The sequence below is a fragment of the Sinocyclocheilus grahami genome, unplaced genomic scaffold (genome assembly GCF_001515645.1).
Source record: "Sinocyclocheilus grahami isolate Dianchi unplaced genomic scaffold, SAMN03320097.WGS_v1.1 scaffold31.1, whole genome shotgun sequence".
In the NCBI taxonomy this organism is placed as follows: Eukaryota; Metazoa; Chordata; class Actinopteri; order Cypriniformes; family Cyprinidae; genus Sinocyclocheilus; species Sinocyclocheilus grahami.
The window spans coordinates 4,166,375-4,187,366 of NW_015505210.1; the positions used below are offsets into that span (position 1 = coordinate 4,166,375).

Genomic DNA, 20,992 nt, shown 5'->3' on the forward strand with positions numbered 1-20,992 from the left:
AGCAATGTAATTACCACGATCAAGGTCCAGAAACGTAGCAAGGAGATCAGTAAAATAATCCATGTGACATCAGGGGTTCAACCGTCATTTTACGAAGCTACGAGAATACTTTTTGTACGCAAAGAAAACTAAAATAACGGCTTTATTCATTCTTTATTATTATTATTCAGAATAATGCGTGACGCAGCTGACAAAGAATAGCATACATACGCTGTTTGCGTTCAGTGGATATTCTCCAAAATAGCACCAGGGTGATGTGGAGGAGACGAATAGTTGAATAAAGTCGTTATTTTTGTTTTCTTTGCGTACAAAAAGTATTCTCGTAGCTTCGTAAAATGACGGTTGAACCCCTGATGTCACATGGATTATTCTCCTTGCTACGTTTCTGGACCTTGATCGTGGTAGTTACATTGCTGTCTATAGGAGGGTCAGAGAGCTCTCAGAATTCGTCAAAAATATCTTAATTTGTGTTCCGAAGACAAACGGAGGTCTTACGGGTTTAGAACGGCATGAGGGTGAGTAATTAATGACAGAATTTTTGGGTGAACTAACCCTTTCAGAGGCGAGATGAAAAGAAAATACCATGTAAACTTTTCTAAAGACAGTCTGTTCCCCTCAGAGATACATTCATATAAACTCCTACTCCAATTGTATCGCGATTAGTTTGGCATCTCAACCGATTTGAATCGTCACATATTTTAATCGATTTTCGACCGGCTCGCGGTTAATCGTTACATCCCTAGTATAGACTATAGAAATGTCAAAATCACATAATCATCATACCTTAACCATGTCATCACGGGCTTTGAGTACCTTCAGTCTGGCCTGGTTCATCAAATTCGACATTTGGCTGTGGATTTGAACAGAGACGTTATTAAATAATCTGAAGAAGGACACGGGTTACTCATTTAAAGAACTCAAACTCACATTTTCTTCTGTTGTTCAATCTGTTTCTCTTTCTTCTCATAGTACTCCATTATTTTCAACCTCTGAGTCTGTACCAGTCGTCCCTTTTCGATATTAAACTCTTCTTCTGCCTGCAAGCCGCAATACACATGATGACCTAAAAATGCTCTAGACAAATTCAGACCATATTCATGCACTTATGCTAATCATTGCATTTATACTTTACCTTTGCATCAATTTCTTCTGCCTTCTCATTGGCTTCCTGTTCAATAAAGGCCATCATGTGTTTGATCTGGAGAGATGCAAGGAGATCAGTGTCAATAAAAGAGCAAAACAAGGTTAAATTACAATGTAAGAGTTTCCAAGCCCCTCTGATCCTTTATTTAGATGATGTAATGAAATAAAAGTGGATGAGAGAAACTGATGTGGAAATGAGACTGAAAGTGTTGCATCAGTGCTGTTGGGAAATTTCATGGATGTGTGCTGGACAACTGAAAGAAAAGAGATTTCCTCTTTTGGCTTCATAATACCCAGCGTTAAACACTCACAGAATATTAATTCATACAAAATCTAGCTGCATTTGTACTCCTCAAAGTGAATGGACTATAAAGAGATGTCTAGCTAGGAGTAGAAGATAATAAATAATAATAAAATAATAATGCATTTTATTTATATACGCCTTTCAGAACACTTAAGGACACCTTGCAAACAATATATCAATTCATAATAAATAAACAACATCAATTTAGATTTATTAAAACATAATCCTATTATTAAAGCTGAGTTTTAAAACGTGATTTAAAAGAAATTAGACAATTACTTTCACATATTTAAAAAATTCTTTACAATTATCTGAATATCAGTTCCAATTATGCCAAAATAATGACACTTTGTTTTCATCAGTTATTAGTTTATTAAATTACATTTAAATACAGTATAAAATTTGTATCCTAAACGTAAATCATCAGATTTGTGCCTGTAATGTTTCGTTTTAAAAGTAATGGGACTTCTAAAGTGCACCGTATGCGTGTAATAAGCCTTATAACAGACATGTCTATACTTAAGCTACCTGATCTGAAACATAATGGTTAATTAAATCAATTCTAAACTTAGTTTATGAACTTCTGGTTTTCTTACCTGTTTCTGAACGGCGGCATCGCTGAGCGCCATGGCTGGTGTTTTTAAGGCACTGACTGCGATCTGAAGAGAGATTTATCACAATAAAGATTTAATACTAACTTTAGAATTACTCAACTAAACTATCCACTACTTTAATAACTGTATTACTCAAAACTGCAGGACGAAACTACAGTTCCGCCTAGCGTCAGCTGACAAGGATGAATGCGTCACGTGATTTAATGCGTCACAGCCAAGTTAAGGCTCCGCCCACTTGTCAATTTTTCAGGTTTCTGAACCTCTGAACTGACTTCAAATAGAATCTAAAATGACTTGCTGCGTGCACTTGGTCATTTCTTCCTGATAAAGTTATTATGTGAACAACTGTTAGAAAATATATTTAATCCTATTAAACGTCCAAGACTAAATATTATGATAAAAGGTGATTTTTTAAATGGGAAACCCTGTTGAGCCACATGCTGTCTCATAGTAGGCCTACCCTACTTTTTTCTAAAGACATATACTTGTGTATGAGTTCTTACAAGTAGCATTTGATTGAAAGTGTTAGCACATTTAAAGTATTGATTAAAATCTAATTAATGCTAAATATATTTAAGTTAGAGACTATGTAAATTAGTGACTAAGAATTGGTGTTGGAGCAAAAGTTTAATGATACCAAGATAATTTCTCCTTTTCACCCAGCCTCAGCATGAGCTGCTCTGAAGACTCTGTGTATCTTGCATTATACAGACTATAAAGTAGATTTTATGTGAGCTGAAACTTTTCCCTTGTTGGAGTCACTGAGAAACAGAGAGCAATGCACACCTGGTACGGATACACATACAGAAGTTGGCTGCATCAGGTGACAAAAGTCATATTAACCTGCATCAGCACTATTAATGAGAACTCAACATATGTCTGTGAGTGCGTAAGAGCGGCTCTCCGTGAAAGAGATGTACAGCAGAGATCATTCCGAGAACAGGAAAACATGAGAGTCTATCTAGCAGTCTTTACGCTCCTGGCTGCAGTTCACGGAGCTCTTTAATGGGTAAGTTCAGATACCTTCTTTTATGACTTATTGCCATACCAGCCTTGTTTCATGTTCAAAAAGTCTAATTGTCTTTTTTTTAATAGAGACCAAGTTCTCAGAATCAATGCAGAATCTGAAGACCACATTCAGATTTTGAAGGAGCTGGAAAGGGACGTGGATTCTGGGGTATCTGTTAAATCCCTGCTGACATACTTTAACTTTCATGTGATCACATATGTGCTATATTAGGGTGACCATACGTGCCATTTTCCCAGGACATGTCCTGGCCAGGATTTGTTTTGGCTTTGTTTTCATGCTTGCTGAAGGTAATGATCGAAAAGTAGTTTGACCAATAACATGCAAGCATTGTACATAATGGACCAATCATGGCGTGTGAGAAGGTGGGATCTACGGTCAAAGCGATGCAATTACGCGTGCATATTAGGTGTGTTCGACTTAAACGCAGTGCTGCTCAGACCAATCAGTGTTTGACATCAAAGTACCTCGAGAGCATTTCGAAAGCATAACCATCTGTATGGTACTTTGATGTCATGCACCGATCGATCTGCACACGCAAACAAAGCCAAAACCTAGATATTTTAGGCAATATAGAAATCCTGGTCAGGACGCGTCCTGGGAAAATGGCACGTATGGTCACCCTATGCAATATGGTAATCTCTCACTTTAGGGGAAGTCGTTGCGTAATGGTTAGAGAGTCAGACTCGTAACCCAAAGGTTGCGGGTTCGAGTCTCGTACCGGCAGGGATTGTAGGTGGGGGGAGTGAATGTACAGCGCTCTCTCCCACCTTGAGCAAGGCACCGAACCCCAAACTGCTCCCCGGGCGCCTCAGCATAAATGGCTGCCCACTGTTCCGGGTGTGTGTACACGGTGTGTGTGTGTGTGTGTGTTCACTGCTGTGTGTGTGCACTTTGGATGGGATAAATGCAGAGCACTAATTCCAAGTATGGGTCACCATACTTGGCCACATGTCACTTCACTCACTCACTTTATATATATTATGTGATTCCATAGCTGGATTTCTCTAATGAATGACCTGTTGACATTCGTGTGCCTCACACCAGTCTGTCTGCTGTCAAAGACTTCGTCAAGAAAAACAACGTCCCTTTCACTGTCATGATCAACAATGTGCAGGTGAGTTAAATACAAAAATCTTCTCTCCCACCTTGAGCAAGGCACCGAACCCCAAACTGCTCCCCGGGCACCTCAGCATAAATGGCTGCCCACTGTTCCGGGTGTGTGTGTGTGTGTGTGTGTGTTCACTGCTGTGTGTGTGCACTTTGGATGGGATAAATGCAGAGCACTAATTCCAAGTATGGGTCACCATACTTGGCCACATGTCACTTCACTCACTCACTTTATATATATTATGTGATTCCATAGCTGGATTTCTCTAATGAATGACCTGTTGACATTCGTGTGCCTCACACCAGTCTGTCTGCTGTCAAAGACTTCGTCAAGAAAAACAACGTCCCTTTCACTGTCATGATCAACAATGTGCAGGTGAGTTAAATACAAAAATCTATATACAAAATAACATTATTAGCCTTTGCATAATTTGTAGAAGAAGATCAGCCATTGATTATAATCCTATAAATTCCAATAGCTGTGATTTTTCAGTAAAGTAATAGTAATACACAACCTTTTCTGTGTCTCAGGAGCTTTTGGTCAGAGAGAGAGAAGAAATGGTTCACAATGCAGAAATGGAACGCAAGTCCAAAAGCTTCAATTTTGCTGCTTATCATGACCTGGAGATGGTAAGTACATGTACTGACTTTTGCAAAATGCCATGCACAACCATTCTTATAACCTTAACAAAACGTCAGATTTTTTTATTACTTCTTTCAGATTTACAATTTTATAGACACCCTTTGTTGCAAGTTACTCTAACCTGATCTCTCAAGTGAAGATTGGCAGCACTTATGAGAACCGTCCCATGTATGTCTTGAAGGTAAACAGATCATATTATTATAAACTAAGCTTACTGACTGATATCTATGTACCACTATCTGATTTTTTGTATATTTAAAATGCATCCAGTTCAGCACTGGTGGAGAGAAAAAAACCTGGATTGAAGCTGGGAGTGGATTTCTCACACTACTGCAGTGTGGCTTGCTGACAGGGTGAGTGAGATTGTTGAAAAATGATAGTGTATATAAGTGTTTGTTTGAGTCTGTTTGTCATAGTATATCAGAGCTATTTTCTAGTTTCGTTAAACTGTTGCAGTAAATATAAGAATGTAAGACTATATTGTTCTTTTCTGATGAAATCTACCAGCACATTTAATGTTTGTAGTTCACTTGCCATTGCACATGAGCAACATTTATTATTTTTAGCAAGATTTTATTTATTTATTTTTTACTTGTATGTGCAGTAGCAAGATTTTTTATTTATTTAAATAAATGATTATCTTTTTTATTTTTTTAAAGATATTTTTAGCAAGATCTTTTATTTTATTATATCTATTTATTTAATGTGATTTCATAATTTTTTTAATTTTATTATTATTTTTTAATATGTATTTTATTTTATGCAAAGGGCAGCAGCAATGAACTCTGAAACTAGTTTATAGTAGCATTCATATGTCTTAGCTTGACTTCAACATAAACAAAACATGACTGTTTAGTGTTTGAAAATTGGCCCAATGTGCTGACAAAAAATGTACAGACTAACAAGTTGCTAAAATAGTCTAAAGAAAATGACAGATTCAGCCAAATCTGAAAGAATAAAAGTTCACACAACATAAAGCCATGCTTCTGAAATGCTTCTGTTTTTGGCTCTATAGATTGCCACAGACTTTAAGAAAAACTGTGCCCCTGTGCCCAGTATCCTTAGTCAAATGGATATTTACTTGATGATTGTGGCCAATCCTGATGGATATGTCTTCACTCACCGCTCTCTCAGTGTAAGCAGCCATTCACTGGTTTCCATAATGCACAAATAAATGTTTAGAAGCATTTTATAAGCTTTTATAACTGCATGTATTGTAAATTAACATTACTAGTTCACATTACCTCAGCCGCTTTAGCAACTAGCTACCCATTAACTGTCTTGATGCTTTAAGCACAGTTTAAACATGCAATAAAATGTCTGTGATATATTTGTGATGTCTAAATCTACAATAGACTAACAATATATCCAGTAGGCCTACTTATGTTTTGTTGATGCACCATCTGATAAATAATAACAAAATATAATTTTTTTTAAACTATCCTTTTAATGGAAAGCAATTAGCAACTGAATTGTTGCTAGCATTGTTTGAAAATGAAATGAAACATACATACATAAAAGTAAAAATAACACTTTTAAGACCCAAGCATTTTGTTTTGACTTCCTTTGAGGGTGTTCAAATGTTAATACCTCTCATAATTAATGATAGTTTTGTTTCCACCATACTCTCCAATTCTGAACCCAGTTGAGCAGTTCTTCTCCTCCTGGAGATGAAAGGTTTTTGACCATAACACAGGGACAAACTATATAAGGAAGAAGCTTACAAATCTGATGTATTGTCACACATCAAATCTGGTGTATACTGTACTTTATTCTGCAACAAAGTGCAAGGTCAAAGCCTGAGCATCTGTGGTTCTTGCAATACTTTAAGACACAGCATGATTTTTGCAAATCCAGCAACTATTTTTTTCTCTCAAATCCACTCATGTAACAGCCTGCTAACTTGTGAACAAACTTAAAGGCATAGTTCAGGTAAAAAATGAACATTTTGTCATCATTTACTCACCCTCAAGTTGTTCCTAACCTGTATGAATTTCTTACTTCTGTTGAACACAAAAGAAGATATTCTGAAAAATGTTAGTAACCAAACAGTTGCTGGTAGACATTGACTTCCATAGTAATTTGTTCCATACTATGGAAGTCAGTGGAAGTTAAACTCATTTTGGAACAACTTGAGGGTGAGTAAATGATGACAACATTTTTCATTTTTGGGTGAACAATCTCTTTAAACTTTGTCAACTTTTGAATTGTTTCCCACCTAATTTTAGAAGCCCTGAGAAATTTTCAGCAGTGTTCACCTGGAAAAGATACACACTGGTTGCTTAATAGTCAGCACTGTGTCAGCACTGATATTACTGAGAACTCAACATATGTCTCTTAGCATATAAGAGTGGCTCTCCATGAAAGAGACAAACAGTAGAGATCATTACCAGAACAGGAGAACATGAGAGTCTGTCTAGCAGTCTTTGCGCTCCTGGCTGCAGTTCACTGCGAGGAGCTCTTTAATGGGTAAGTTCAGATATTTACCTATATCTGATATTTATCTTTTATGACTTATTGCCATACTAGCCTTGTTTCTTGTTCAAAATGTCTTGTTTCTTGTTCAAAAATGGCTTGTTTCATTTTTTGTTGTTGTTGTTGTTGTTGTTGTTTTGGTAGAGCCCAGGTTCTCAGAATCCATGTAGAATCTGAAGACCACATTCAAGCTTTGAAAGAGCTGGAAGAGGACGTGGATTCTGTGGTATGACAGTTTTATATCCGCTGACACATTTCAGTTTTCACTTGAATACCTACAATTTTAATTGCATATATATATGCAATCCTGTAGCTGGATTTCTGGAGTCATGGCTTCTCAACTGAACGGCCTATTGACATCCGTGTGCCTCACACCAATCTGTCTGCTGTCAAGGACTTCCTCAAGAAAAACAACGTCCCTTTCACTGTCATGATCAACAATGTGCAGGTTTGTAAAATACAGATCAAAAACATGAACTGAAATGATAAGCCTGTGCAGAATGTATCAATCAAATCAATATCACTAGAAATTTCATGGTAAAACTGTTTAGAAATGTCATTTTGTCCCAGAATGGAAGCTGTTAACACCGTTCCCACCAACATTGATATCTATAATGATTTTTTTTAAAAAATGTAAATCGTTCCGTACCAAAATTCCATACCACAACTATAACGATAATGGCACAGAGGAACGATATCATTGTAATCACTTTCACAGTGAATCCACTTGACTTTAAAGAGCTTTAGCGTTTAAAGTGACAGACAACAAAACTGCAGTGCCCGGTTATAATAAATGGAACATTGTTGTACGTTGTTGTCTGCGCTAATATACTTATTGTTATAGCTATCATTCTTGGTGTGAAGGAGCCTTTATGCTTGTTTTCCCCCTGTACAGAACATTTACCGCAAATAAAACTGTAACATACAAGATTTTTCTGTGTCTCAGGAACTTTTGGAAAGGGAGAAAGCAGAGATGGTTAGTAATGCAAAGATGGAACGCAGCACCAAGAGTTTCAACTTTGCTGCTTATCATGACCTGGAGACTGTAAGTATGTGGACTAGAAAACCATGTGCATGATGTAAGAATTATGATATGCTTTTCTAACATGAACAAATGTCTGAATATTTTATTCACTTCAGCTTTACAGTTTTATGGACACGCTTGTTGCAAGTCACCCTAACCTGATCACTAAAGTGCACATCGGCAACTCCTATGAGAACCGTCCAATGTATGCCCTGAAGGTAAAGTCTGATACAGTACAGATTATATGATTGTGAACACGGATTTATTTTTGAATCTATTTGCACTGATTCCAGTTCAGCACTGGTGGTGTGAGTCGACCAGCGATCTGGGTTGATGCTGGAATCCACTCCAGGGAGTGGGTTACTCAGGCTTCTGCTGCATGGATCGCCAACCAGGTAAGATGAATGAAAAATGTCTACGTAACAAAAGAAAAAGTAAATTTGTAAAATAATCGTCTATTTTGCATTAGATTGCTTCAAACTATGGCGTTGATCCCTCCGTGACCTCTCTCCTGGGTCAAATGGATATTTACTTGATGATTGTGACCAACCCTGATGGATATGTTTTCACTCACACAAATGTAAGTCACCTGCTGTTGAACTAACTTGCTGAAGGCGCTTTTTATTTATTTTTGGGGATTAGCACTGAGAGCACTAAAATAGATGTCCAGACTCCTGAGTACTCACACCTGTCTTTGTGACAGCCCTAGACTCTCAATGTCTCTCGTATCAATACTAGCCAATAAAAAATACTCATAGCTCGCAAAATGGTCAAAAATTTTGTGGAGTCTTAGGTTGAGCAGGTTTTTAAAAATGTTTTATTACAGTGACCCCTTTGCAGTGTTATTTTAGTATTATTTACATACTATTATCATTATTAAGAATTTGAATTGCTGTTTATTTTTAGATTCTTCAGTTTTCATTTTAATTTTACTTTTAGTATTTATTTTATGTGCATTTGTGATTTTATTACTTTTATTTTTTAATAAATATTACTATGTAGTTTTATTTTATTTTATTTTTTGTTTCCATTTTATTTTAATTTTTTAATTGTTTTCGGTTAGTACTTTTAAAACTTCTATTTAAATTAGATGCCAAGGCAACATTTTGTTTTTTCTTAATTTCTAATTTCATATTTTTATATTTTAGTTGATTTCAGCTTAAATTTCATTTAACATATAATATTTTAATAGCTTTACTAAATGATTTATACTATGCTTTAAAAAAACGTAAGTGATATGACAAAATTAATGGCTAACTTAAATGATTGCAATTTATATTGTCATTGTACTAATGCCAAAATAATTAATGTTAGTATTAATTAAAAATATATATTGTTCGAAATAAATAAATATAATTTATATTTTTTATACCCAATAGAGTACTAGTAGATGTATAAACCTGAAAATAAACATTAAATGAATATTTATTTACAAGGTTTAAATACTTTAGTAAAAAGTAGGTGGGTATCAAAAAATAAAACAAATTCTGGGCTCTTTACATGCTAATTTCTATGACCTTTCACACAATAATTACAGAATTATTGTTCCAAAAATCACTTAATGTAGTGGTCAAAAACATAAAGCAAATCTGCATCAAATGTTCTGTACTTATTGTAAAATCTGATGAGCTATTATCTTTCAGTATGTAGCTTTGAGGAGTTTAATACATTTTATGTAACAACTTTGGATTGAATATGACATGTTGACTAATGACATTTGTGCCTCTACATTCAGAACCGTATGTGGCGTAAAACTCGCTCAGTGAACTCTGGCTCCTCCTGCCGTGGCGTTGATCCCAACAGGAATTGGGATGCTGGTTTTGGTGGTATGTAGATATCATTGTTCTCTCTTGTTGCAATAGTGCACCATTTTTTCCCATATAACTGTAGACATGTTCTTCCAGGTCCTGGAGCCAGCAAGGACCCCTGTTCTGAGTCCTACCACGGGCCCTATGCCAACTCTGAGGTCGAAGTGAAAAATGTTGTGGACCTCATCATGGGCCATGGCAATTTCAAATCCTTCATATCCATCCACTCTTACTCCCAACTCTTAATGTATCCCTATGGTTACACATGCACAGACATTCCTGACAAGTCTGAGCTTGTAAGTCAATTTATATATATCCATTTAAATTATTTATACTCTGGTTTGTCTTATATAATCACATTTTCAGATGTATTTCTTATTCTTATTTTTTTTTCTTATTAATATTTTGTATTGTTGTTTTCATTTATTGTAGCATTCTGTTGGCACAGCTGCGATCAAAGAACTCACTTCCCTCTATAACACCATATACCAAGTCGGAAGCATCTGCAAGATTATCTGTTAGTAGACTGCATACTCTGTTTGAGTACCGAGATATGGCTTCTGACTGTTTTCTGATCGTGAATATTGGCCTGTTATATTTCAGACCAAGCAAGTGGTGGAAGCATCGATTGGACCTACAATATTGGCATCAAATATTCCTTTGCCTTTGAGTTGCGAGACACCGGCTACTATGGTTTCCTGCTGCCTGCCAACCAGATCATCCCAACTGCAGAGGAGACCTGGCTTGGTCTCAAGTACATTATGGAATATGTTTGTAATCACCCTTATTGAGAGAAATGTATCGAAGGTTCAATAAAGGTCTCAGACACTGAAGTAGTTATTTTGAATTGCTTAAATGTTGCTCAAAACATATTTTGCCATTTTATGGTGACAATATTGCCCCAACCCTTTACGAAAATTAACCATGGTTTTACCACAAATATAACCAAAAAAACCATGGTTACTATAGTTAAACCATGGTAACCACAAATGTACCATGGTTTTGCTACACTAACCATAGTTTAACCATGGTATTTGTTGTAAAACTATGGTTATACAAAATATAATCAATACGCCAAAAAAAACATGGTTACTACACTTTTACTACAATAAAACCATGGTTAATTTACCTCAGTCACAGTAGTTTAAAAATACATATATATATATATATTTTTTTTTTTATTGTATTTTTTCAATCAAAAACGTATATATATATTTTGTTTATAAATTGTGTTATTCTATCAAGATCGTAGTTTGGGACAAGATTAATATGTCAGAATAGGCCTTTACATATATGAATGATTTGATTAAAAAACTTAAAATTCAATTATGAATTAATTCTAGATGTATATTTTGATATTTTTTACTTGATACAAATAATAGATATTTATTTTTGGTAAATACATCTAAGGCTACATCCGAAAATGAGGTGCCTTCGTGCAAAAACGCTGCCTGCAAAGTCATTGCCTCATACGGCAGCGAGGCAGCAAGTCAGCTGCCTAAATTTTCGGATTATGTGTTTGTCTTAATTTTTCTTTGAGGTGATTTTCGAATCGGCAGATTCAGCAGTATGACGCAGTTTTCCCGCCGTCACCTTTTTTCAGTCAGCAAGTTGCAACTTCTTTGAATAAATCTGTTATCTGGCTCATCCACAAATTAAACATGGGTTTCTTAAAATAGTTAAACGTCGAACATGTCAAGTCCTGGCAAGGAAAACAAACTATCGGCCCATTTAAAAGGTTTAATTGTATAATTGGCACTAATGGATCAGGTAAATTGGTAATTAAGCTAATTTGCTTGACTAATCTTATAAAACCGTTAGCTACTGTATATTGCTAGCGCAAAATTAATAAACTTATTAGTAGATTTGCTAAATAATCGACATTATTTAGATGGTTAGCGTGCTACACACGGTTTTGAAGAAATATGTCCAATATATTTACTTAGATGGTGTCATTATATGTCTATTGTATTTTACGTCTCTTACATTATTATTTTGTATAGATTTTGGCTAATCTAATGCTATTAAGGTTCTTGAATGGGAAAGACGGCGAAGAAATTAATAATATTAAAGGGGTCATATGATGCGATTTAAATTTTTCCTTTCTCTTTGGAGTGTTACAAGCTCTTGGTGCATAAAGAAGATCTGTACAGTTGCAAAGACTAAAGTCTCAAATCCAAAGAGATATTCTTTATAAAAGTTAAGAGTCAGCCACACCCTCCTAAAACGGCTCGTTCTAACACGCCCCCACATGTCTACGTCACGATGTGGGAAGATTTGCATAATGCCGCCCAAATGTTCACACAAAGAAAGAAGGCGTAACTTTTATTCTCACTGTAGTATTGGGGCCACCACCATGTAGTGAAGGCACTGTGTGATTCATTGTGAAAGCGAAACTACTTTGTTTGGTCTTCCAAAAGAGGACGATATCGTCATGCCTGGAGCTGATCCGTGCTGGTTGCTGAGGAAATACTTCAACTTTGCGTTGTGGATCGCCGGGTCTGCTTTCACCGTGGACGAAGCGGAGTCCAGCCCGTGGTCGTCACATGTGGTTGCAGCACTCATCACATTATGGTAAGGGACGTAACATTTCCGTCACACGCTTGAAGAATTCGGCCAATCACAACGCACTGGATAGCTGGCCAATCAGAGCACACCTCACTTTTTCAGACCGATGAGCGTTGTAAAAATCTATGCGTTTCAGAAAGGCGGGGCATAGAGGAGAAACAATAATAACATTTTTGTGTAATAGCAGCAAAAACATGGTGCATGTGGATGTTTTGCATGTTAAAAATGTTTAGAAGGCATCATCAGTATTGATTAGTTTTACTGATTGTTTTTTCTCCTCTCAAGGCAAATCTAATGTCATGGATGCTCTTGGATTTGTGATGGGAGAGAGCTGTAAATCTTCGTGTCAAACACACCAGAGATCTCATCCACGGTGCCCACATTGGCAAACCCGTGTCCACCTTCGCCAGCGTGAGCATGGTATACTGTGGAGACAATAATGAAGAAATGATCTTCAGCTGACACATTTCAGGTGAGTGTGATTGAGCTCAGGCTAAAATATATGATAGAACAAGTTTGATTGTTTTCTGTTGGTATGATTTTCTTTTTACAGGAGTATCGTGTGAACGTTAACAGGTCACTTTGGCGAAGTACACTGGAGAGCTGGAGAAGATCGGCGTTGTGCTGAAAGCGAAGAATTGTTTGGTGTATCAGGTGCTTCCGTGGCCAACAAACGCTGTAGCATTTGGTTATCGGCCTTTATGATCATTTATAATGTTAATTTTTATTCTTATACTGATCATCAGGGTGCTTTGGTGTCAATTGCCATGATGAATGTCAAAGAACGAACAAAGATGTTTGAACGAATCAGCAACTCCAGAGAGCTGAGTGCCGAGTATGATGTCAAGCTGGCGACACTGCAGAAAGCCAAAGAGGACACCCAGTTCCACTTTAACAAGAAGAAAGCAGCTACAGCTGAGAAGAAACAAGTCTTCAAAGATAAGACTGAGGTATTAAATTAAAGACCTGTCAGATGTCAAAATATTTACATCCTCTTGACAATGTATTTGTCTCGATCTTGTCAGGCGGAAAAATATCAGGCGCTGGTGGACGAACTCAAAGAAAGCAAACTCCAGCTGACCCTCTTACAGCTCTTCCACAATGAGAAAAAGATAGACACGCAGTCAGAATCACTGAGGGACATGCAGGACGCCGCAGTGCAGCAGAAGAACAGCCTGGACATCTGTGAACAAACTGTGAAGGCTCAGAAGAAAGGACATGGGCGGTTGAACAGAACTTCAGCAGCTGGAGGAAGAGATCAGGTGAGTCACCGGCAATGCATTGACTTCCGATGTCTTTGAAACCAGAATACATAAAATGCCGATTTAAGTTATTTTTTAAAAAGGTATACATTCATATATTTTTTGAATTATGTATGTCTATATTATTTCTATAAAAAATATTTAAATGTAATTATAAAATATTTCTTATATTAATCCCTTCCAGATCTCAGGAGTAGATTCTCAATCAGCAGAGGCCTCAGTACATCAAAGCTAAAGTGAACACCTCCCATCATGAGCAAAAAGGGGAGGAGGCACGCAGATCGCTTCAGAAGAACCAAAGTCAGCAGGCCAAGAAGGAGCAGGAGCTGCAGGAGCTAAAGAGCGAGGTGGCTGAGCTGGAGAGGGCCTGGAAGGCCTCTGAGAGACAGATGGAGGAGGAGGAGGAGGAGGCTCAAAGAGGAGCTGGAGTGCAGCTACAGTAGAGCCAGGTTAAAATTAGTCTTTTGCAAACACGGTCTCCCTGCAAAGACAACATAATTGCAGTGGAAAATAATAATCACTGAAATAAAGTAGAGTGGGACTGAATTTTATCTATTGGGGTTGTATTGAATAGAGAAAAGTGACATTACTGGTTAATATATATTTTTTCTCACTGACAGGGCATTGATTGTTTCAGCAGAGTAGAAACTGTTTTAATTCGAAATTTTAGGGTCATAGTTGGGGCCGATTTTGAATATGTTGACTAAAACATTTCGATATTTTACATATATGTTACACACTATTTGTCTTGATGCAGATGGAGCGGTATAAGGAACTCCAAGAGCTGGCCAGGAAAAAAGGGAGCTGTTCTAAACCAAACCGCAGAGAAGCTGCATTGGGAGGTAAAAGTGACGTGACAATGAGTGACGTATACACGCGAGAGATCACTTCCGGCACTTGCGTAAACTACGCCAGAGCGCGTACACACCTCACGCACCGGATGCCGTGCGCGCGCTCAAAGACAGTTGGACATAGTGGTGTATTAGAGGTAAAAAATGATATAAATACTGTTCGGTTTCTCGCACAAACTGATCGTTTCGTGTCTTAGGACATCAATGTGTCGTCACGAGCCACAGGGTTTAATTTGGATTTGTCTGTGCATATTTTTTTTTACTCGCATAGATTTTGTTACCATTGCCATGCATTATACGACTGATAGACTGCAACGGCTGGAGTTAAAAATCTTCATTTGTGTTCACCTACTTTGTGTTCATAATCTTCACCTACATCTTGGATGCCCTGGGGGTAAGCAGATAAACATCAAATTTTAATTTTTGGGTGAACTATCACTTTAAGTGTACTCAAACTTCACTGCAGCTGGACTCAGAGTCTCAGAGCATCAGCACTGGACATTTATGAACGTGAGGCGCAGATGGTGTTTGATTATTCAACAATAGACAGTGGCCTTAAGGTGAAAACATGGCATTAAAACATTGTCACTCACAGCAGTCATTCTTTTGTGGGAGTGTTGTTTTTGATTTTATTATGTGCGTGTGTAGGCCCTCACTGAAGAGAGTGAAGTGGAAGCTGAGTTGGAGAAGCTCAAAGAGGGCGTCTCCTCTCTAGAGTCCATGATCATGATGTCCAGAGCTCCCAACCTGAAAGCTCTAGAAAAGATGAGAGAGGTGAAGGACAGCTTTCGGGAAGTAATGGATGGTACGGGACAAATATATACACGTTTTTATATCGGTGTAGACTACTACTAAAATTGAAGACTGAAATTGGTTCTCTTACACTAAGGTCTGTCCTGTGATATATGGTTTGGCACAACTGTGCTCAGATTCAGATTTAAAAAAAAAGCTATTTTATTCTCGCATTGTAACCACAATTCTCCCCCATTTAGCATTTGTTTTAAAATAATAATAATATATTTGGGAAGTGTAAAGATTTTGGTTTAGTGTTAATAAACAAGTAACAATTTCTGTTAACTAGAATAACCCTGATTTCAGCTCAAGTTTGTTGCTGACATGACAAACACTGATCATGTTTTTGTGTTTTTACTCCTTAATAATCGTTAACCCTCTATGGATCAGCATTTGTGCATACAAACAAAGTCTGATACATGTCTTTTAGGCCATTCTCAGGGCTGAGAATCCAATTGAGCCCTGCTTGGATGGCATCAACTATAACTGTGTGGCTCCTGGGAAATGATTCATGGCCATGGACAACCTGTCAGGAGGAGAGAAGGCCATTGCTGCTCTCGCTTTGGTCTTTGCCATTCACAGGTGAACAACCGCTTGAAGGGTTACTTCACCCAAAAATTAAAATTGGCTTGTGTTTTACTCACCCTCGAAACATACTAGGTGTATGACTTTGTTCTTTCAGATGAATCCAGTCGGAGTTATATTAAAAATGGTCCTGGCTATTCCAAGCTTTATCATTGCAGTCAGCGGGAGTTGCAGTTGAACAGTCCACAAGTCGTCAAATAAAGCGCGCGCATCCATAATAAAACGTCCCTCACACTGCTCCGGGGGGTGAATAAAGGCCTTCTGTAGTGAATCCATGCGTTTTTAAAAGAAAAATATCCAAATTTCAAACACTTTTCTCTTACTTCCAGTATCTGTCAAAAGTTTTGAGTCTAGGTGGTCTATTAGCTTTGAGGTGATTTATATGGCACTGAACTCATGAAATATTTTTGGATATTAACCCTTTGACGCGTACAATTACAGCCTACATCTAGGCTGGTTCCTGGAGTGTACCATCACACCGGTGTGATTTGAATGTTCAGCGTGTACCCCATACCCACTCAATTAAGAGAACGCCACAGACAGAGAGAAGGACAAATGATGGGTTGATGGCAGATAGTGAAGGATAAAATGTTCATTGTTAAAGAAAAAACAGTTGAAAGTGTCTAAAAGATTGAATGTTGAACTGTTAAATTGAACCGCCTAAAGATTTAATCATTTAACAGGTTTGAGCTGGGTTTTTTTTTAACTTTATTTTGTATTGATATTTGAATGTTTAAGAGGTTGTTGTGTGATGCAACTTTAAAAGTGTTTTATGTGTTATTGTTAAATGCCAGTTTGCATTTGTTCAACGTGGAAAGTAATTTGAAAAAATTTTTATTGTTTGCATTTGTGAAGAGTTTTGTCATTCTTTATTAGTAGTTGTGCAAACAACTGTCTCTCTGTCACAAGGGTGGGGTTTCAGCAAAACATCCGCCTCTGTTATTCTATTCTCTCGTTGTCCCTGCTTCTCTTCTCATCTCCTCAAATATAAAGCTTTGCTTTCCTTAGCAACTCCAATGGCATCTTACACAGTGGTCATTGTCCCTCTCAGGAGCAGTCCTAACAGTCTGGATGCATTGCAGTTCTTCCTCTGGGTTAGTTTGCTTTTTCTTGTATGTTTTCTTATTTGTAATGTTTTTTCTATGTATGCTTTTAGATGAAGTGATTCAAATATACTGTAACTGAAGTGACTATAGTATTATTAGATGAACTAAACGCATTTACATTGTTTAGAATAGGTGACAAGCATACATTCAGTCATGTAATGTATGTACTGCAGTTTTCATGGTATATTAAGTTGGTAATCTGTCATTTTAAAACTAGATGCAAATTTGCATCAGTATTTCTTTCAAACCAACAATCCTCATATTCCCAGATGTTAACTATCACAGTTCATCATGACATTCCTGTCCAGCTCTGAGGGGAATATTTAAAGTTCACAGCTACTTAACACACACATTGTGATCTATTTTCATTTTGTTTACTCTGCACAAAGCAATTGTGAGAACTTTTTTTTGTTTTTGTCTTTTTGAAGCAACTATGGAAACGAACGCTAATATTGTCGCTGACAATCATGCAAAAATACAACTCCAAATTGATTTTTTTGTAACATTTTAAAATGTAAGAGCATGCATTTTATTTGCAGGTGAAGAAGATGAAGGACTTAGAGAGGGAAAAGGACTTTTTGTGGATTGGATTGCAGGCTTTAGAGCAGGTGCGAGAGAAGTTATGCTCCAACCTAGAAGACAACATGGAAGTGCAAGACCAATTCAAGAAAGGAGAGATGAGAAAAGTGAGGTTTTTTTTGTATCAACATGTTTATACCTCCTTGTGTTTAATATATTTTCTATTCATCAGGTGTTTCCAGACCCCCCCACCCTACTGTTGGCTCAGATTCACAGAGTGAACAGGACCTTGAGGAATCTACTGTGTGACTCTAGGAATCCCACTGATCCTGCAATAGAAGGTCATTCTCTTAACAATGTGCATCAAATTCCTGTAAAAGCATTTAGTTAACTCTTCATTGTCACTTTTATGTGCCAGAACTATTGAGTTCAATGTATTGAAAGCAGTTTACCTTTTTGTTAGGTACTGAAGGACACCAGCCCTCTCCTACCTGTTCAGAAGAAAGTGCTTGTTTTTGATCAGCTGTTTGTTTTGAAGTTCTGTACTGCATTTTCTTGTATTTTGTGCTTGCAGAATGTATTCGGAGTGGATTGAAGTCATTTTCTGTGTGAAAAATTTCCTACTTGATTAGATTTCCAAAACATATGGCATACAACTCGTACACTGCTTTGAATGTTTTATTCAAGAATTCAATGCACTCAACTCAACCTTCCATTTCCATTGACCTTCCAGGAATGAATGTACTGAAGGTATATTAACTGCCGTCTGCCATTTAGTTTCTGCTACTATTGGATTAAAAATGCGAAACACTTATTTTTGCAATGATAACTTGATACATGTGTAAGGTAAACAGGTCAATAATAATTTAGCTCAAAGGGAATCATTTAAGATTTTAAAGGGAACTCCACCATTGATATGCAAGGGAATTAGGACAGAATCACTGTTTTACGGCGGATCACTGAGACGGCCTGCGATTCAGTGAACGAGCCGTATGACAGCAATTCTGCAATGGATATCAATATCCAAAATATAGTGAAAACACTATTAATTAGCATAGTAACAAGATCGGCAGTTTAAGACATTAACTTGTGATGAAATGAGATCATGTGACAACACTAGCATTTTTTCTTTTTATACTTCACATACACTGGCTGCCAAAAGTTTGCAGTAATATTTTAGGTTAATTTTAAAAGGCTTAAAATAAAGGAATTAATATCGTTCAATAGGGTGTACTGAATTCATCAAAAGTGACCGCAAAAACATTTGTAACAAAAGAATAAATAAAAATTCCAATAATTGCTGTTCTTAAGAAATTTGTTCATTAAATAATCCTGGAAAAATAAATCACGGTTTCCACAAAATATTAAGCAGTAAAAACTGTTTTCAACATTGACAATGATAAGAAACATTATTAATATTCGAGCACCACCAATAATAATAAAGTACCAAATCAGCATATAAGAATGAATTCTGAATGATCATGTGACACTAAAGACTGGATTAATGGCTGCTGAAAATTCATTCACAGGAATAAAATTACATTTTAAAATATATTTAAATAGAAAAGTGATTTTAAATTGTAATATTTCACAATAATTTCTGTATGATTACTTTTGACTACATTAATGCACCCTCGAATTAAAAATTTGAATTCTAAACATTTGGTCAGTCAAGTCAAGTCAAGTCACCTTTATTTATATAGCGCTTTTAACAATACAGATTGTGTCAAAGCAACTGAACAGCATTAATTAGGAAAATATATGTATATATAGTGTATATATATATATATATTTGACCATTTTTGTATGTATTAATACATATTTAAATCGGTAGTTTTTTTTTCGCATTTGGAATTGATGAGCAAAAAAAATAAAAAATAATGTAAAAAGTATTCAATTCGAAAGCTATCAGTGAAAGTAGCAGTACAGAACTATTTTTGTTTAGAGCCTTAATATGCATAGAACGAAACATTCCACAGTACAGTGTCAAGCGAGCTGAACTAATCTACAGTACATTAATTGGGTTCGCGCTCACATATTAGATACTGTTCTATTGCTCATTCAGCAGTTATTACATATCGAGTTATCCAAGTGAACAGCGATTATGGGAAGTAAGAGAAAACTAAGTTCTCGCAGCGCTCAGGTGTATAACTTCCATCAAAGTACACCCCACAACAACCAGCACTGACGCGGAGGACCACCGTCAGCTCTTTAATGCTGGTGAGGGAAATGAAAGAGGATGAGGAAGGAGAGTTTTGAGAAGCAGGTGGAGGACCAGGCCACATTCAGTGGTCTTGAAGTCCTCTCTCCTGCAAATCAGCAGCAGGTTCAAACCCCTCCATCCGAAGTCCACCAAAGTCCTGTCAGTCCAGCTTCAACTGACAACAACGAAGTGGACATGACAGTTGATGGTGCGTTTACTGCCATAACCCCAAACATTTACATACACTGCTGTCAGTGTTTGAAATTTCATGTCAACTACAATTATTTTTCTTTTAACAGACTACATTTTGAGCCGGTATTAGGTCGGTAGATTGCTCAGTGAGTGAAGATACGACGCTGTCTATGAAGGGAGACACTTGGAGGATGGCTTTGGGGTATCATTATTATTTTCCTTACTATATTTAGCTTGCAAATTGTTAAATTTCCCTTATACATAAATACTAATCGTTTTATTATAATAATAATACTAATAATAATCTCCTCACTCCAGTTATTTTGTCATTATGTCCATTATTTTGGCCTAGTGTACTTGACATGTTTAAAATGTGATTGTGATTGTTTTGTTCATCAGGTGGCAGTGAAATTTGCCAGAAAGCCAAAGAAAATGGAATACATCCACATTGTAAGTAAATATATCAACATTCAGTTTTAAATGTAAAACATGTAAACAGTTTGTCCAGGACTGGACTAACTCTTGTTTGGGAAAGCACCTCCATCTAACCATGATCTTTTAAATGATCTTTCTTCTAGCCTGGTCATTCCGCACCCCTTCCCTTAGAGGTCGCCTTGTTACTTCTTGCTAATAAGGTTCCCGACGTTCCAGAGATCATTCGTCTGCTGGACTGGCAGGACCAGCTTGACCACTACATTATGGTCCTGGAACGCCCCTCACCCTGTGAAGATCTGGTGGACATTTTGGAGCATCATGGAAAAACTCT

General features: G+C 36.9%; 3 protein-coding genes, 1 long non-coding RNA gene and 1 pseudogene across 6 annotated transcripts in view; 4 read left to right on the forward strand and 1 right to left on the reverse strand.

The window, feature by feature from the left end:
- The window catches only part of LOC107575294 (V-type proton ATPase subunit E 1-like), a 6,699-nt gene extending 4,428 nt beyond the window's left edge, over window positions 1–2,271 (reverse strand). Inside the window, exons 1-4 of the mRNA XM_016261697.1 lie at window positions 2,044–2,271; window positions 1,133–1,198; window positions 928–1,037; window positions 784–850 (exon numbers count right to left, since the gene is read on the reverse strand). Coding sequence (XP_016117183.1) covers window positions 784–850; window positions 928–1,037; window positions 1,133–1,198; window positions 2,044–2,076 — 276 coding nt within the window. The 5' untranslated portion in view covers window positions 2,077–2,271. The remainder of the gene's footprint in view (window positions 1–783; window positions 851–927; window positions 1,038–1,132; window positions 1,199–2,043) is intronic.
- Window positions 2,272–4,411: 2,140 nt separating this feature from the next.
- Window positions 4,412–5,873, forward strand: LOC107575304 (uncharacterized). Its single transcript, XR_001607845.1, has 5 exons — window positions 4,412–4,574; window positions 4,730–4,828; window positions 4,920–5,022; window positions 5,112–5,194; window positions 5,857–5,873. It is a non-coding gene; the product is annotated as an uncharacterized lncRNA (long non-coding RNA).
- A 1,300-nt stretch (window positions 5,874–7,173) lies between these two features.
- Window positions 7,174–10,981, forward strand: cpa4 (carboxypeptidase A4). Its single transcript, XM_016261691.1, has 11 exons — window positions 7,174–7,310; window positions 7,461–7,542; window positions 7,630–7,764; window positions 8,263–8,361; window positions 8,457–8,558; window positions 8,634–8,735; window positions 8,810–8,920; window positions 10,076–10,166; window positions 10,245–10,444; window positions 10,581–10,665; window positions 10,752–10,981. The coding sequence occupies exons 1-11, from the start codon at window positions 7,246–7,248 to the stop codon at window positions 10,937–10,939; spliced, it is 1,260 nt and encodes a 419-aa protein (XP_016117177.1). The 5' UTR covers window positions 7,174–7,245; the 3' UTR covers window positions 10,940–10,981.
- Window positions 10,982–12,924: 1,943 nt separating this feature from the next.
- LOC107576545 (structural maintenance of chromosomes protein 1B-like) lies at window positions 12,925–14,862 on the forward strand (annotated as a pseudogene).
- Window positions 14,863–16,862: 2,000 nt separating this feature from the next.
- Window positions 16,863–18,988, forward strand: LOC107576555 (suppressor APC domain-containing protein 1). 3 transcript variants are annotated; one of them, XR_001608071.1, is made up of 5 exons: window positions 16,863–17,300; window positions 17,852–17,998; window positions 18,064–18,172; window positions 18,295–18,670; window positions 18,911–18,988. XR_001608071.1 is itself a non-coding variant. In XM_016262721.1 (4 exons), exons 1-4 carry the CDS (start codon window positions 17,223–17,225, stop codon window positions 18,348–18,350), a joined length of 390 nt encoding a protein of 129 aa, XP_016118207.1. In that variant the 5' UTR covers window positions 16,863–17,222; the 3' UTR covers window positions 18,351–18,680. The 3 variants fall into 3 exon arrangements, 1 of the variants encoding a protein (XP_016118207.1); XR_001608073.1 differs by having other exon boundaries at window positions 18,406–18,670; XM_016262721.1 differs by lacking the exon at window positions 18,911–18,988 and having other exon boundaries at window positions 18,295–18,680.
- Window positions 18,989–20,992: the final 2,004 nt, after the last annotated feature.